Raw genomic sequence first — 13,585 nt, 5'->3', positions numbered from 1 at the left:
ACTTTTAGAACAATGATCACAACAGCTTGCAAATGATCCAACTACAAAAATTTTGGCTTTCAACTTTAGTAATTATAATGGATAACAACGTTCGTTATGTATCATTCAATACGAGTGGAACATATCAAAATCCAACAGGAGATCGATATGTATGATATATTGATATATTCCTATATACTATATGTCAATACACTCAATACGACTCAGTACAACTCGATACATACTATATCGACAGTTTGATCGGTACACCGATAAGACGAACCATGGTGGACATATCAATCCAACGAGTGGAACATATCAATCCAACAGGAGATCGATATGAATGATATATTGATATATTCCTATATACTATATGTCAATACACTCAATACGACTCAGTACAACTCAATACATACAGTTTGATCGGTACACCGATAAGACGAACCATGGTGGATAATATTACAAATACATAAATTCATCTGTGTTAGAGCTAATCTTTATCATGTTGCCATCTTAGTTTCCACATAAATTAACACAAACAAGCCTATAACAAACACAACAGAAGGACAAACCAAAACAGAACAATACAAACAAATCTGCAAAAGATGATCTTAAAACACCTTCCCAAAAGCTCAACATGCCGATATGGTAACTCACGGTGAAGTTCTCATAGTTCAGCTTCATGTCCAAGTTGGTGACACTTTGAAATTAGATATCTTAATAAGGACAAAATTATGCATATAGCAAATGCAAAATTTACTGTTGGAAGAATATAAGCAAAGATCAAATGAACTTCCATAATGATCAAAAAGATTTATACATTTTTTACAATAATAAAATATGTAGTGAATGTACTTACAGAGAAGATTTACACTTCCATCTGTCACATCTCTGCCTGGTTTTCTGTGTCACTCGTATTTGTATTGCATGAAAGAGACATGTTAAGACTGACCCATTTTAACATACAAGAACCAGCAAGACTAAAAAATTGAGAAGTACAGATCCAAACTCTACCACAATTCCAGGAGAGAAAGCAGGCATATGCTGGCAGAAGATATTTTTCAGTCCCTACTTAGCCTCCTCTGCTATTGAGTCAACAGGTAAACAACCAAAAGGAACTGTCGGCTCAATCTCATCAAATGAACCATAGATGTCTTCGTTGGAATTATCATACTCATAATCTCCATTGTATGTGTCCATTTCCCTATTACCATCATTGTCATTGTGATCATCATTTGTCTCAGTTGCAAGCCTTTGTTCCAAAGAATCTTCTGAATCATCAGGATCTTTACCACCAGGCAGGATTAAGGCCTGGTAAGAATGTTCCACGATCTGGGACAAGCCTTCAAAATCCTCAACCCTCTTGAGAAGAGAATCTGGACTAAGCTTGGTATCATCCAGCAAGAAAGCTTTGCCTGACTCAACTGCACGCTTCCACAAAGAAAGCATTTTTGTGCTCAGGATCTCACTGCTGGAAATGGACTCAACACTGGAAACACTGGATTCATCTGTATTCACATAAAAACTCAGATTTAAAAGACAAATCAGACTGAACCCAAAAGAAAGAAGGATTCTTATTTTATGTGGCCCTAAGAAAAACACGACAACAATATAGGCAAATGATGGAGGTGTATAACTTCACTAGGGTATGACACACTCTCAAATGGGGCCCAAAACTAAACCAAGACATCATGTGTTAGGTATATCGTGCAAAATAAGAACCATCAGGGACTTAAAAGCTTTCTAGCCACTTCCTACCCTTATCCTCTGAAGCTTGTTGCTTAATCAAATCCGCACCTGCACCTGAGTCCTTATATGCATCTGTTTCCAGCTAGTTAAGTCGAGACATGAAATATCATAGATGTGTCTGGATCAAATGTCCAGGGCCTTAGTGGTATAGGACCAATCCCTTACAGTTTATCCTACAAAATGTGCCCAAAAGGAGTAGTAACAAGACCGAACCAACCTAACAGCATTCCTGTGAAGGAAATAAATCAAACAAGCTGCCAATAAGCAACAATTTTAAGATGGCAAATACTGAATATTGGTTTGACATAATGAAAATGCACTTTAAGCTTCGAGATGTTCATTTCAATTTCAATTCCATCATCAGCTAATGCAAGTCAAAAGCAAGGACCATTGTGAGATTCAAATTCCTATCATGTTTATAACCTATAGCTGCTTATTATATGCAATTCACTACAAAAAAAAAAAAAAACACTAAAAGCATATTCAAAAGTAGTTAATTTAACCACAAAGAAAAATAGACACACCTGAATCATTCAAATCAGATGAGTTGCCACTTTCTGTGTGGTGATGCCGCAAATCAATAGACAAAGGAACTTGATATCTTGATTTCCAATCTTTACCTCTCCACATCAATATTTTTTCTTCATCAAAAGACAGCAAAACACAAGGAACCAGTTCCTGTAACATAGCAATAGGGCCAAATTCACTACAGAATACCATCACTTTCATGCTTATTTCAGTAAAGTATAAGAAATCTTCAAATTAGTTTCTACAAAATTTAAGCTACTTCTGATAACAGTTACAAGATAAGAAATCTTCAAATTAGTTCAACCTTCAGCTTTGCACCTAATTTCTTGTAGTCACTTGCATGCATTCCCTGGCAATTAACTTTAACCAACTCACTTTCTTCGAAGGCATCCCTCACATCCTTGACAAGATTTATGTATATTCCATTTTTGGCTGCAAGAAGAGTAGTAAAAGTTCATGAACTTATCAACATATGATAAGTTAAACAATAACCAGAGCAAAAGAAGACAAGCCACAGAACTTCCAAAAAGGGAATCATAAGTATGAATCACCTTTAGAAAAATAAAGACAACTAAGTGATAATCTCTTTGTACAAACTAGGCAACATCCATATATGTTGATGAATTCAAAATAGTAGTAGCACACACAGCAGATGCGTAGTTATATATAGCATGTGTGCCACATTCAGCAGAAAAAATAAGTAAACTGCCCAGTATTATAAGTTTGTATGGACCAGTTAGACACATATTATGCTATTTCTGTGGAACATGCATAACCATATTGACCATCTGGGTCTACATAATGGGTAGATGCAGATTCACTTTTAGATGATATTCCTAGCATTCCACCTGAACCTATTCTTTCTGCAAATATATAAGTTATATGCATATCACATGCCAGTTGGTACATGATTTCATTCTTTAAACTTTCTTCTGTGCCTTCCCTTTATCTCCAGCTAGCAGCCTCATCAAAAAGTTAGACGTAATTAGCTACTTTCATTATATGGAAAAATGGTCCAACGCACGAGACTCCCACCAAAATGGGTTTGATGATGATTCATGTGTACAGCCTTACCCCCACAAATAGAGAGATTGTCTCTTTCAACTACATGAATGAAAACCAACCTGAAAAAGGAAATTAGTAGAGAAACATATATTTATGAAAATTAGAAAAGAAACCTAATATTTATAAAGATGTAGTTTCAGCTTACCTAATTTACAGATTGGCATTAGGTTTTCCCCTTTCTTTCTCATTTCATCAGCTTCTGTCTTTGTAAGTCCTTCTGGAGCTTCCTGAATAAGTTTTGGATAAACTGGAGTCGCTGGCTTCCACAGCATTACAGGATATTTTGGACGTGTTCGGGAATCATAGTTTCTGCCACGAAATAAATACACGATACCACCAACTCGATAGATGATCTTCCCCCCAGTCTTTTCCTGGCATCACAGAAATTCAAAAGAAAATTGACCAGCTGGATGCAGTCATTCATTAACCCACAATATAATAATGCTGAAGAAAAATGAAATGAGAGCATATAAGTTTGTGAATTGATTATAGAATAGGTGGCTCGAAATAAGGACATAGAGATAGATATACAGGTAGATCAAACCAATGAGAAAAAAAACAGTGCAGCTCACAATGGATCTAATTATGGATCAGCAGATGACCATCATATATAAATGTTTTTATCAGGGACCACTCTGTACAAATAGACCACCCATTCTGGTTGAAGTTAATGGCTATAAGCCTACAACAAATGGGAAAACAAGTAGCCACACTAAGAACTTAGATGGCTGATTGGTAGATAGAGGCACCAAATCTACAATTTCTGGACACAATGAAATGACCCTGAACTCCTGAAGTGAGCCATAAACTTGTGGAACACCAAAAGTACCCTGAAGTTTAATGATTGTCAAATTCTATGGGAAACATATGAAAATACATCTCAGAAGTCCAAACTCCAAAGACTTCCTCTTAAAATTGCCTTAGAGCAATAATTCTATTTCAATCTTATAAATATATATCTACTTATGCCTTCATGATTCCCCATTAGAAAACTTGTCATATTCTTGCAAAACCAAATTTCTAATCTCGTGGAAAGCTCAAGCTATATCTATATCTGTACAAATTTCTTCCACAAACCTTAAGATCCCAATGAATATTGGTGATGCATTTCATTTCATCTCACTCCAGAAAGCTGATAAGTTATCTCTAAGACTGTGTCTCAACCACACTTGTCGCTCTAGATAATGTGCAAATGATTATCATCTATGATTTCAGGAGTACCACCCTTTATGAAGACTGTAATTGGAGAATATTGTGTCAGCATCCATGGTCCAAGACATCTTGTACTGAAAAAGAAAATGATCTTTTCTTCTGTTTGTCAAGACACTCAAGACTAATAGTCATTTTCAGGTCCACTGTGATTCATTTTAGATTTACAGAAAGTTGTGGCAACCAAGAGGTTTTGGACTCGTTCATTAGACATTTAGTGAAATTATCCATTATCTACAAGATAATAAAAATATAAAGAACCTATTAAATGAATCCAGGTAGTTATAAGAAATAAGGATACACCGCATGTTTGCTTCAAAATTTTCAAAGAGATAATTGTTACTTGAAAACATAAGCATGGCATATGAGCTATTCTACCTTTTCATGATATGTCATTTAGGTTCTTAGTAAATATAAAGTATTTAATGAAAGAAGGAAAACAATTTTGGTTGAAGTATATAAATAAATAAGTATCAAAAGCTGCAGCAACTGAGGAGCTAAACCAATGAGCCACAATGTGGAATATAAGAAGAGTATATGTACAGAGACTAAAAATATCCAAGAAATCTTTCAGAAAATCAATTGGTTTTATGTTAAAACATCAAAAACAGAAGTTGTTTACTGATCAATACAGCATATCGAAGATGGAGAATAGATTAAATATACTTGTGCACTTTGTTAACTTAAAAAATACTTTATACTTACCAATAGAGACAGCATGGCAGGTGAGATGTGTTAGAAAAAAAAATGGAGCTTCCAACAAATAAGAAAAGGTTTTACCCAAAAAAAAACACTAATACGATTACAGATCTTTACTACGGAGCAGTTATTAACAAAGGAAAGAAAGTCAATACAAGTACAGAATTACAACATTTCATGCACTGAATCATCATATATTTTCTATCAGACTATATGAAGTTAATAGACGAATAAGATGAGGTCCCATGTTGTGTTTTGTTGCTAATGATGAGAGATGAGTAAAGTTGAGGAAACAATAAACTCGAATTATGGGTAAAGGTTCTATAAACTTCTGATTAGCAATGAGGATAAGACATAAAAAGACCATGAGCAATTTTGTTTAGACAAAGAAAAGAAATAAAATAAGATGAATTGGAATTCTAAAATTGTAAAGAAGTAAATGTTTCTGGTATTTCATAAATATATTGTTCACTAAGAAGTGTGGTCAAAGAAATATTATTGATAAAATTAAAGTGAGGTCATTCGGATAGAAAACAGTATCAGAAATACTGTTAAAAAGTCCTAATGCCTCTATCCTTAAAGAAAGTTTAGAATACTTCATAATTCAATTTCAGCTATTCTGATGAAAGATCCATAAACTAATGAGCAAAAAACAATTGCCTAAAATTTCATTACAAATTAATCTATTTGGTTAAGTAGTTTAAGGATTGATTACAGAATAAAAAATTGGTGAAATACAATACAAGGCTTTCGCAATGATATATCTTAATGTGGATAAATTTCATTTATTATCAAGGAAAAGCATATATCAAGACATATACAGACATGTAATTAGACAAAATTATTGTGGTAACTTTTAGAACATATAGAAGCCTGTAAAACACATTATAATGTCTATAGATGGTGGAGTAGGTATAACTGGAAAAAAAAAATGGAATTTGATAATTGAAAATAAGCAGCATGATCATGGCCTTGTCAAGACTTTCATGCATGGTTATGAAAAGATGATGTATAGTTTTTGCACCGGATAATGCACACCATTGTATGTTCAAGCAATATATTGGATAGCAGAATAATAAAAATTGATTATATCAATTGTTTTGTTCACAAGTGCGTAAAATCTTCTACAAATAAGAATCAAATTTCATATAAACATGTGAACCTCAAGATGATGGCAGATGTTGTCCATATCAACAGTAGGAACGCCTCTACACCGAACCTTACAAACTGGCTGCCGCCTCCAATGTGAATGGATCAACTCCAACATGTTATGTGTTAAACCATCCCTACCTGAGTAAATCAAAATCAGATAAACAGAATTAGCCAAAATTAGACAAAATTTAGCATGCTGGTTTCTTGATGAATATATTCACTTCCAGAAAGAGGGGTTGGTTTCGCTTGTGGTAAGGAAATGAAAAGGATATATAATGGAAGTCCATCAGATGGCCAATGAATATTTTTTCTTTTAGAACAAAAATGATCACCTTCAAATCTAATTGATATCGCAATCGTAAAACTTCTTTCTCGTTTGCTAAGGGGTATATTTGCAATAGTGTGAAGGCCACTTGTTATCACATTGAGAGCAATGAACAGCATTTTCTACCTCTTGAAGACACGATGTTAACCTCCCAAACCTTTGGGTGTAAACCACCATTTTGCATTATTAATCAGAGACTACTATGTACGAAGTTTGGTGGCAGATTCGTTGGAATAATGTGACTCGGATGGAGGCCATCAACTATTCGTCTAATTTCAATAATATGTAAACATCTAAAGCATATCTTGTTATATTCTGCAACGGGAATCCTTCCTTACCAAGATTCACCTGTCGGTTGTGCGACAAGCAGGGTTTGACGAGGGCACGAACCTCCCACCTCTTCAGCGGCGGGCCCAATATTTCCTCCCTGCTCCGACCATCCTTGGGGTACCAACCCAATTGGACGGCCCTCCCGGCCATCTCCATCACCTTCCCCTCCTCCTCGTCCGCCACCTCATCATCCTCCCCATCGTCTGGATGGCCCAAAGGCTCGAAAAGGCGGATCTTTTTCTTCCTCTCCTTGTCCTTCTTAGACAAAAGCGGCGCCTTTCCCGTCCACGGGCGGTTCATGGTGGGCGGGGTGAAGGGAAGGAAGGCGGGCTCCCGGAGGGCGAGGGGCTTAGCCTTGGGGGTCTCGGAGTAGCTGAACTGGAAGTCGAAGGGGGCGCCGGGGAGGCGATAGGATACGCCGGAGGGGCCGACGACGACGGAGCGTCCACTATCGTCTCCGGTGACGACGCCATCGGAGACGGGCTTGTAGTATCGGGAGCGGAAGTGGGTGGCCTTGAGGGCACCGTGGGACGAAGGGTCGGGAGGCGGAGGCGGCTGTGGTTTCTTCTTGTTCCGGCGAGGGATGGGGAGAGGAGGAGGGGAATTGGCGGGGAGGGGCTCGTTGATGCGGGGATTGGGTGGCGGGGAGGAGAAGAGGTTGGGGCCGGCGGGAAGGACGGCCAGGATCGGCATCTTCCTGTTCACAGAGGAAGGTGCCGATAGAACGAACGAACGGACGATATCGCTCGAAACGGTGAGAGAGAGAGAGAGAGAGAGAGGAGGGAATGCATTGAGAGGGATTTTTTCCTTCCCTGAAATTACACATATATCCCTCCAAGTCAAATAATTTTCTCGTTCATCCCTTTTAATTAATTAATTAATTAGAGAGATATAGAGTGAAATCAAAATTTAATCTTAATGTAATTAAAAGATGCTAAGTTCGAATCTCACATTTACCACTTATCTTTACAAAAAAATTATTTTACAGATACTAACTATATTGATTAACTTACTTAGTATAAATTTTGCAAAATTATCATAAGATTCACAAAAAACACATATTCAATAAAATTTCAACTCTAATTATATATATATATATATATGTGTGTGTGTGTGTGTGTGTGTGTGTGTGTGTGTGTGTGTATATTATATATATATATATATATATATATATATATATATATATATATATATATAATAAGTTTAATCTCATGTGCCATTAATAGCAGGTGACATTTTAACAAAAATATATACAATGAGATTTCTAACTCTTGAACTGAGATAATAGAATCAACTATACAACCACATTAATGGCTAATTATCTTAATGTTTTGATAAGAAAAAATATTTTGAAGTACTCATAAAGTATTTTTCTAAGAAATCTAAAAAAGTTATAAGAAAAAAAAGAAGTTTCAAGATTTATGTTAGAGTATGTATAAGGGACTTTGAACTTATATTCGAATTAACTTGAGATAGATATTTATTTCTTACATTTTTATTGTTATCATATGGTGAAGAAGATGAGCTTTTTTCATAAAATTAAATATAAAAATTGTTGAGACATAAATTTTTATGTTTGTTATTTTCTACTTTTATGTTTTATTATTATTTTTTTGGATTGTTTTCTTGGTATCCAAGTCTTTTTCCCTCACTATACAAAACACAATTATACTCTTTTTTGAAAGAGAAATCTCAAATTTGATATTATGAAGAGAAAGTCTTAGTGTTAATAGTTTTTGCTTGTATAAGAGAGAGAGAGAGAGAGAGAGAGAGAGAGAGAGAGAGAGAGAGAGAGAGAGAGAGAGAGTGCAGTAGCAGTGTCTGTATCTGCACAAGGCTGGAATGGCCATTGTTTGCAGCAATTCCAACCTTAAAAGTAATTTGGGGCCCCAAATCACACTCTTTTTAGATATCATCTCAATCTTATTATGGAGAGTTTAAGGTGATGCTTCCAATCATAAATTTTCTGAAATCTTGTCCTCCAGAGTTCCTAAAAATTACTAGAAATCAGAAAATAAAGATGCAGAGGTTTGTTTGATTTGAGGAAGCAGACCTGAGTGCCATTTCAGTGACAGTGGAGTTTGGATTGCAAACTGACCTACAGTGAAGAGCTGAGCCAGATTTAACAGCCATTTCTTTTCAGAAAAAAGGAACAACAAAGTTGACAGTGAATTCAGGTGAATAAGAAAATAAGCATAACTAGCCAGGCTTCCTTGTAAATTAATCATGTCTATGTGTAATGTATCACTGAATGGATATTATATGATCTATAAAAAAATTCAGGAAAATCCTTCTAAAATCTGAAGAAAAAAAAACACTCCTAAGAAGAACTCTAGTTTCTGATATCTATCTAAATAAAAAATAAAATCCTAATTATCAAATTATATATAAAGAAACCCAAATCTACCCATGATAGAAAAAAATTTTCAACCAAAGTATTCCTAAATATTCTGTTTTGATAAACCAGCTCTTACCTGAATTATAGATATTACAAAAAGAAAAAATAAAATTAGTTTTTTTATTTATTTCCATCTTTCTTTATTTTTTACTGTTTTAAGAGAAGAAAAAATAATTCTGCTATTCTGATTATATTATATTGTGATAATTACATACTTTCTATTGGAAATGATTAGTTATTGTTCAAAGAGGTTCTACACATAATTAAAAATAGATCTTTCCCATGAGTGTGTGTGTGTGTGAGAGAGAAAGAGAGAGAGAGAGGGAAAGGAAATTGCATGTATCAATTCCTATGAGCAACTTTTGTGCATTGTATCATAGACCTGAAAGCACTTTCCATGCCATGGTTGAGTTGAGGAATGTATTGTGTTTCTGTAGAATGGTCAATTCTTTCTCTTCTTTCAACCAGAGAGAGAGAGAGAGAGAGAGAGAGAGAGGACCACATCGATAGGAAAGAAGAGTGCTTTCTGTAGCATGGTCATTTCTTTCTCTTCTTTCAAGAGAGAGAGAGAGAGGACCACATCAAAAGGAAAGAAGAGTGCACTTATCAATTCTCACGAGCACCTTTTATGCACTGATTCATGGTGAAAGCACACTCCATGACATTGCTGAGCTGAGGAATGTTTTGTCCTGCTTTAACACGGCCATTTCTTTATTCTTCTCCCAACCCGGTTGATCTTTGAGAGAGAGAGAGAGAGAGAGAGAGAGAGAGAGAGAGAGAGGACCATATCAAAGGGAAAGGAAAGTGCATTTATCAATTCTCATGAGCACCTTTTATGCATTGATTCATGCAGGTAAAAGCACCCTCCATGACAAGCATGGTTGAGCTGATTAATGTCTTTTACTGCTTTAACACAGTTATAAATATCTAATAGCAATGATTTTTATGCCTTTTTATTTTAATTTATATTTTTAACTGCAGTTCTTTAAAACTATAATTATAAATGAATCAAAGATTATAGTTCCTTAAAACCGCAATAATAGATGAAACAAATACTACAATTCTTGAATAATTATTGGAAAATTATGTGGAAATCAGCATCTCTTGCTTGAAGAATTAATAGATGAAACACATACAGTAATTCAGATTAACAAGGCAAGTATTTATTGCGCTGTGCAGGAAAAGCAGTGGATTCTCAAGAGGAGTTGTAAGGTTTAAATTGCCATCTTTTTGCTTGTTCTAAGAGTATTATCAAATAGGATAAACATGCAGTCCTATTATGATTTATGGTGATGTTGAGCAGCTGAAGCAACTGACCCACCACCATCCAAATCTGCATTCCTTTTCATGTTTATGTTGAGCAGCTGAAGCAACTGACCCACCACCATCCAAATCTGCATTCCTTTTCATGCAGATGCATGAAGGTTAGGGCTGGCATGGCTCAATTCTGGTCAGTTGGGAGTAAAAGAGCAGATGCATGAAGGTTAGGGCTGCCATGACTCAATTCTGGCTAGTTGGGAGTAGAAGAGAAGAAGAAGAAGAAGAAGAAGAAAACTATGAAGTAGTAAATGTTGACTTTTGCATTTTCATTTTTATGCAGAAGAAGAAAACTATGAAGTAGTAATGTTGACTTTTGCATTTTCATTTTTGTGCCAATTTGTATGGTTTTTAAAATATATTTTCAGAATCTTAGCAATAGAAATAAAGTCAATAGGTCAAAGTAAAAATTACTACATACTTTAGGGAAGAAGAGTTATTATGCCAGGTTGATTGATGATAAGGTAAGTAAAATTTTCATAAATATTTGATGTATTTTTTATATTTATTAATTATATTATTTTTATATTTTGTTAGAAAGAATATGTGATAATTATGTAATTAAATGTATCTATTTTATCTTTCTTTTTGTGAATTATGAGCTACTATTGTGGTAAGTATATCATAGTAATTTGTATACTATTGTGATAAATGTATCTATTTATGTAATTAAATAATGATAAAAATATGTGAATTATTACAATTGAATAATCATTGTAATAATTAAACGATTACTGTGGTTATCATATATAGGGTAAAAGTATCTATTACTGTACTCAGATAATCACAGTAATAGCTAAACTATTATTCTGGTTTTCATTTGCAGGGTAAAAATATCTAACTGTAGTTTAATAATCACAATAATAATTAAATTAATATTATAATTTTTATTTGTAGGATAAAAGTATCTATTATTGTGGATAAAAGTATCCACAATGATATATCAACTATTAATATGATTTTTATTTATTAGGAAAAAGCATCTATGATTGACCTTTTTATCTATGGTTGTAAAAATTATAATTATATATATTTTTTCATGGCATTCATTGTTCCATTGTCATGTGATAGAAAATTTATCAATAGTTAACATGCGATTGCCGTGTAAGATCTTTGTCATCATTGGTCTGCAACTCTCTTCTTTCTTTTTATGATAACGAGAACAATCCTACATTATCTTCTCATCCTTTATGATAAAAGAAGATAATTATAAAATTTATTTTCCTCTTTCGAAGGTATAAAAATATATATTAAACATAAAAAAATATAACTTCTTGAGAATTACTCTAACCCATGTTTAGGGATATCAATTTACTAACTTAAATATCAGAAGGTTCGAGTTAAAAAACCCCATTCAACCTTGGTCTTTGTGCATGTGACATCTTCGAATTGAACACCTCGAGACTCTGACATCTCGGAGCCTCCTCGAGTTTATTTTGGAAGAACGATATTTCTACGTACATGTCTGAATCACATCAGGCTAATTAAGACTTTCACCTAACATTATGGTTTGTAACTATAGAAATAGAATTTACTATTGTTAAAATATAAAAATATATAAATAAAAACCATAGCTACAAATACAATTTGTTGTAGTGTAACATGGTCATTTCCTTTTTCTCCTCCCAACCTGGTGATTTGAGAGAGAGAGAGAGAGAGAGAGAGAGGGAGGAAAGGGAAGTGCATTTATCAATGTCCATGAGCACCTTTTGTGGATTGATTAATAGTAAAAGCACACTCCATTCCATAGTTGAGCTAAGGAATGTATTGTATTGCTGCAACATGGCCATTTCCTTTTCTTCCCCCAAGCTGACTGATTTGTCTTTTCTTTTCACTCCCTTTATATCTCATCCTTTATGTAAAGAGGTCAATCCACCGTCATCTCCAGCGGAAAGCAGGCCAACGAGACCCTGCTTTCGACTCCTCGTTCTTATCACCACCTCAACCATCCTCCCTACCTTTTTTTTTTTCTCCCATTGTTTTGCCTTCTCTAATCTCCATCCACCCTCCTCCCCTCAACAACCACAAGATTAGATTCATGCATACTTGTCCCTGGAACTTCTAATGCATCACCATGAACAAAAGCTTTTCGCCAACATTCTATGTTCATCGGAATCTAACAGATGGTGCTGATCATATCCAGTGTTGTCTTCCTGTGGAACACAAAAGGCATGCGTCAGTGGCACGCTCCCAGGAGACCTTTCCACTTCACCGATCATGCTCTTGTTGGATTTCCACCCATGCAGATCTCATGAGCTCCATCTTAAAGCGAAAGGGATAGAAATGGAGTAGGATACATGATCCAAAATGCACACATTTTGCTGGTCCACAGGGCCAACTTGTCCTCCTCCAAAACTGCAGGCAGGCACATGCAGAATCCATTCCTTGGTCATCTGGTCCGACAAATCATCATCCACCCAAGTATTTTAGCAACTTTTTATTTCCCATCAACAGTGTCAATAGTTTTTGATGACTCAGATTTGGATCATCCATCCCACGGAAGATTGGAGCCACTTTGACAGATTTTATTTTTTCCTCCAAAAGCAAAGGAAACTAAATTTTACTAAATAGAATGAAAAAGTAAACGTTTGTTCGTATCAAATGGGCATATGGATTATGTAATGGGGTGCTTGGACATATAAACAAGCAAAACTTTGACCACTGTTGTGGAAGAACTGGAAAGAGTTTTGTGTGAATAAATGAATAGGGAAGAGGAACTAAAAGAATCATTCCTTGGGAGAGGTGGACACAGTGACATCAATCTTTTCCTGCCCCACTCTTGTCACAGTATGTGTGCCATGGTTTCCCAGTGGTTTTCACCTTTGCCAGTGTTT

General features: G+C 35.1%; 1 protein-coding gene across 1 annotated transcript; it reads right to left on the bottom strand.

Annotated features, from left to right (window-relative positions):
* Nucleotides 1-752: 752 nt before the first annotated feature.
* LOC135596868 (CRS2-associated factor 2, chloroplastic-like) lies at nt 753-7,802 on the bottom strand. The gene is made up of 6 exons (XM_065089094.1): nt 7,045-7,802; nt 6,392-6,519; nt 3,467-3,692; nt 2,561-2,688; nt 2,253-2,406; nt 753-1,487 (listed from the first exon to the last, which is right to left on the bottom strand). The coding sequence occupies exons 1-6, from the start codon at nt 7,727-7,729 to the stop codon at nt 1,048-1,050; spliced, it is 1,761 nt and encodes a 586-aa protein (XP_064945166.1). The 5' UTR covers nt 7,730-7,802; the 3' UTR covers nt 753-1,047.
* Nucleotides 7,803-13,585: the final 5,783 nt, after the last annotated feature.

This window comes from Musa acuminata, chromosome BXJ1-2, assembly GCF_036884655.1.
Source record: "Musa acuminata AAA Group cultivar baxijiao chromosome BXJ1-2, Cavendish_Baxijiao_AAA, whole genome shotgun sequence".
NCBI lineage: Eukaryota > Viridiplantae > Streptophyta > Magnoliopsida > Zingiberales > Musaceae > Musa > Musa acuminata.
The sequence above is the reverse complement of the archived record's forward strand: the minus strand, read 5'-3'. Positions and strand labels throughout refer to the sequence as shown.

Coding starts and splice junctions, on each gene's coding strand:
- LOC135596868 (XM_065089094.1), bottom strand. CDS start 7,729: ATGCCGATCCTGGCCGTCCTTCCCGCCGGCCCCAACCTCTTCTCCTCC. Junction 2,407..2,560: donor AATTAGGTGCAAAGCTGAAG/GTTGAACTAATT, acceptor GCTATGTTACAG/GAACTGGTTCCTTGTGTTTT. Junction 1,488..2,252: donor ATCTGATTTGAATGATTCAG/GTGTGTCTATTT, acceptor ATGTGAATACAG/ATGAATCCAGTGTTTCCAGT.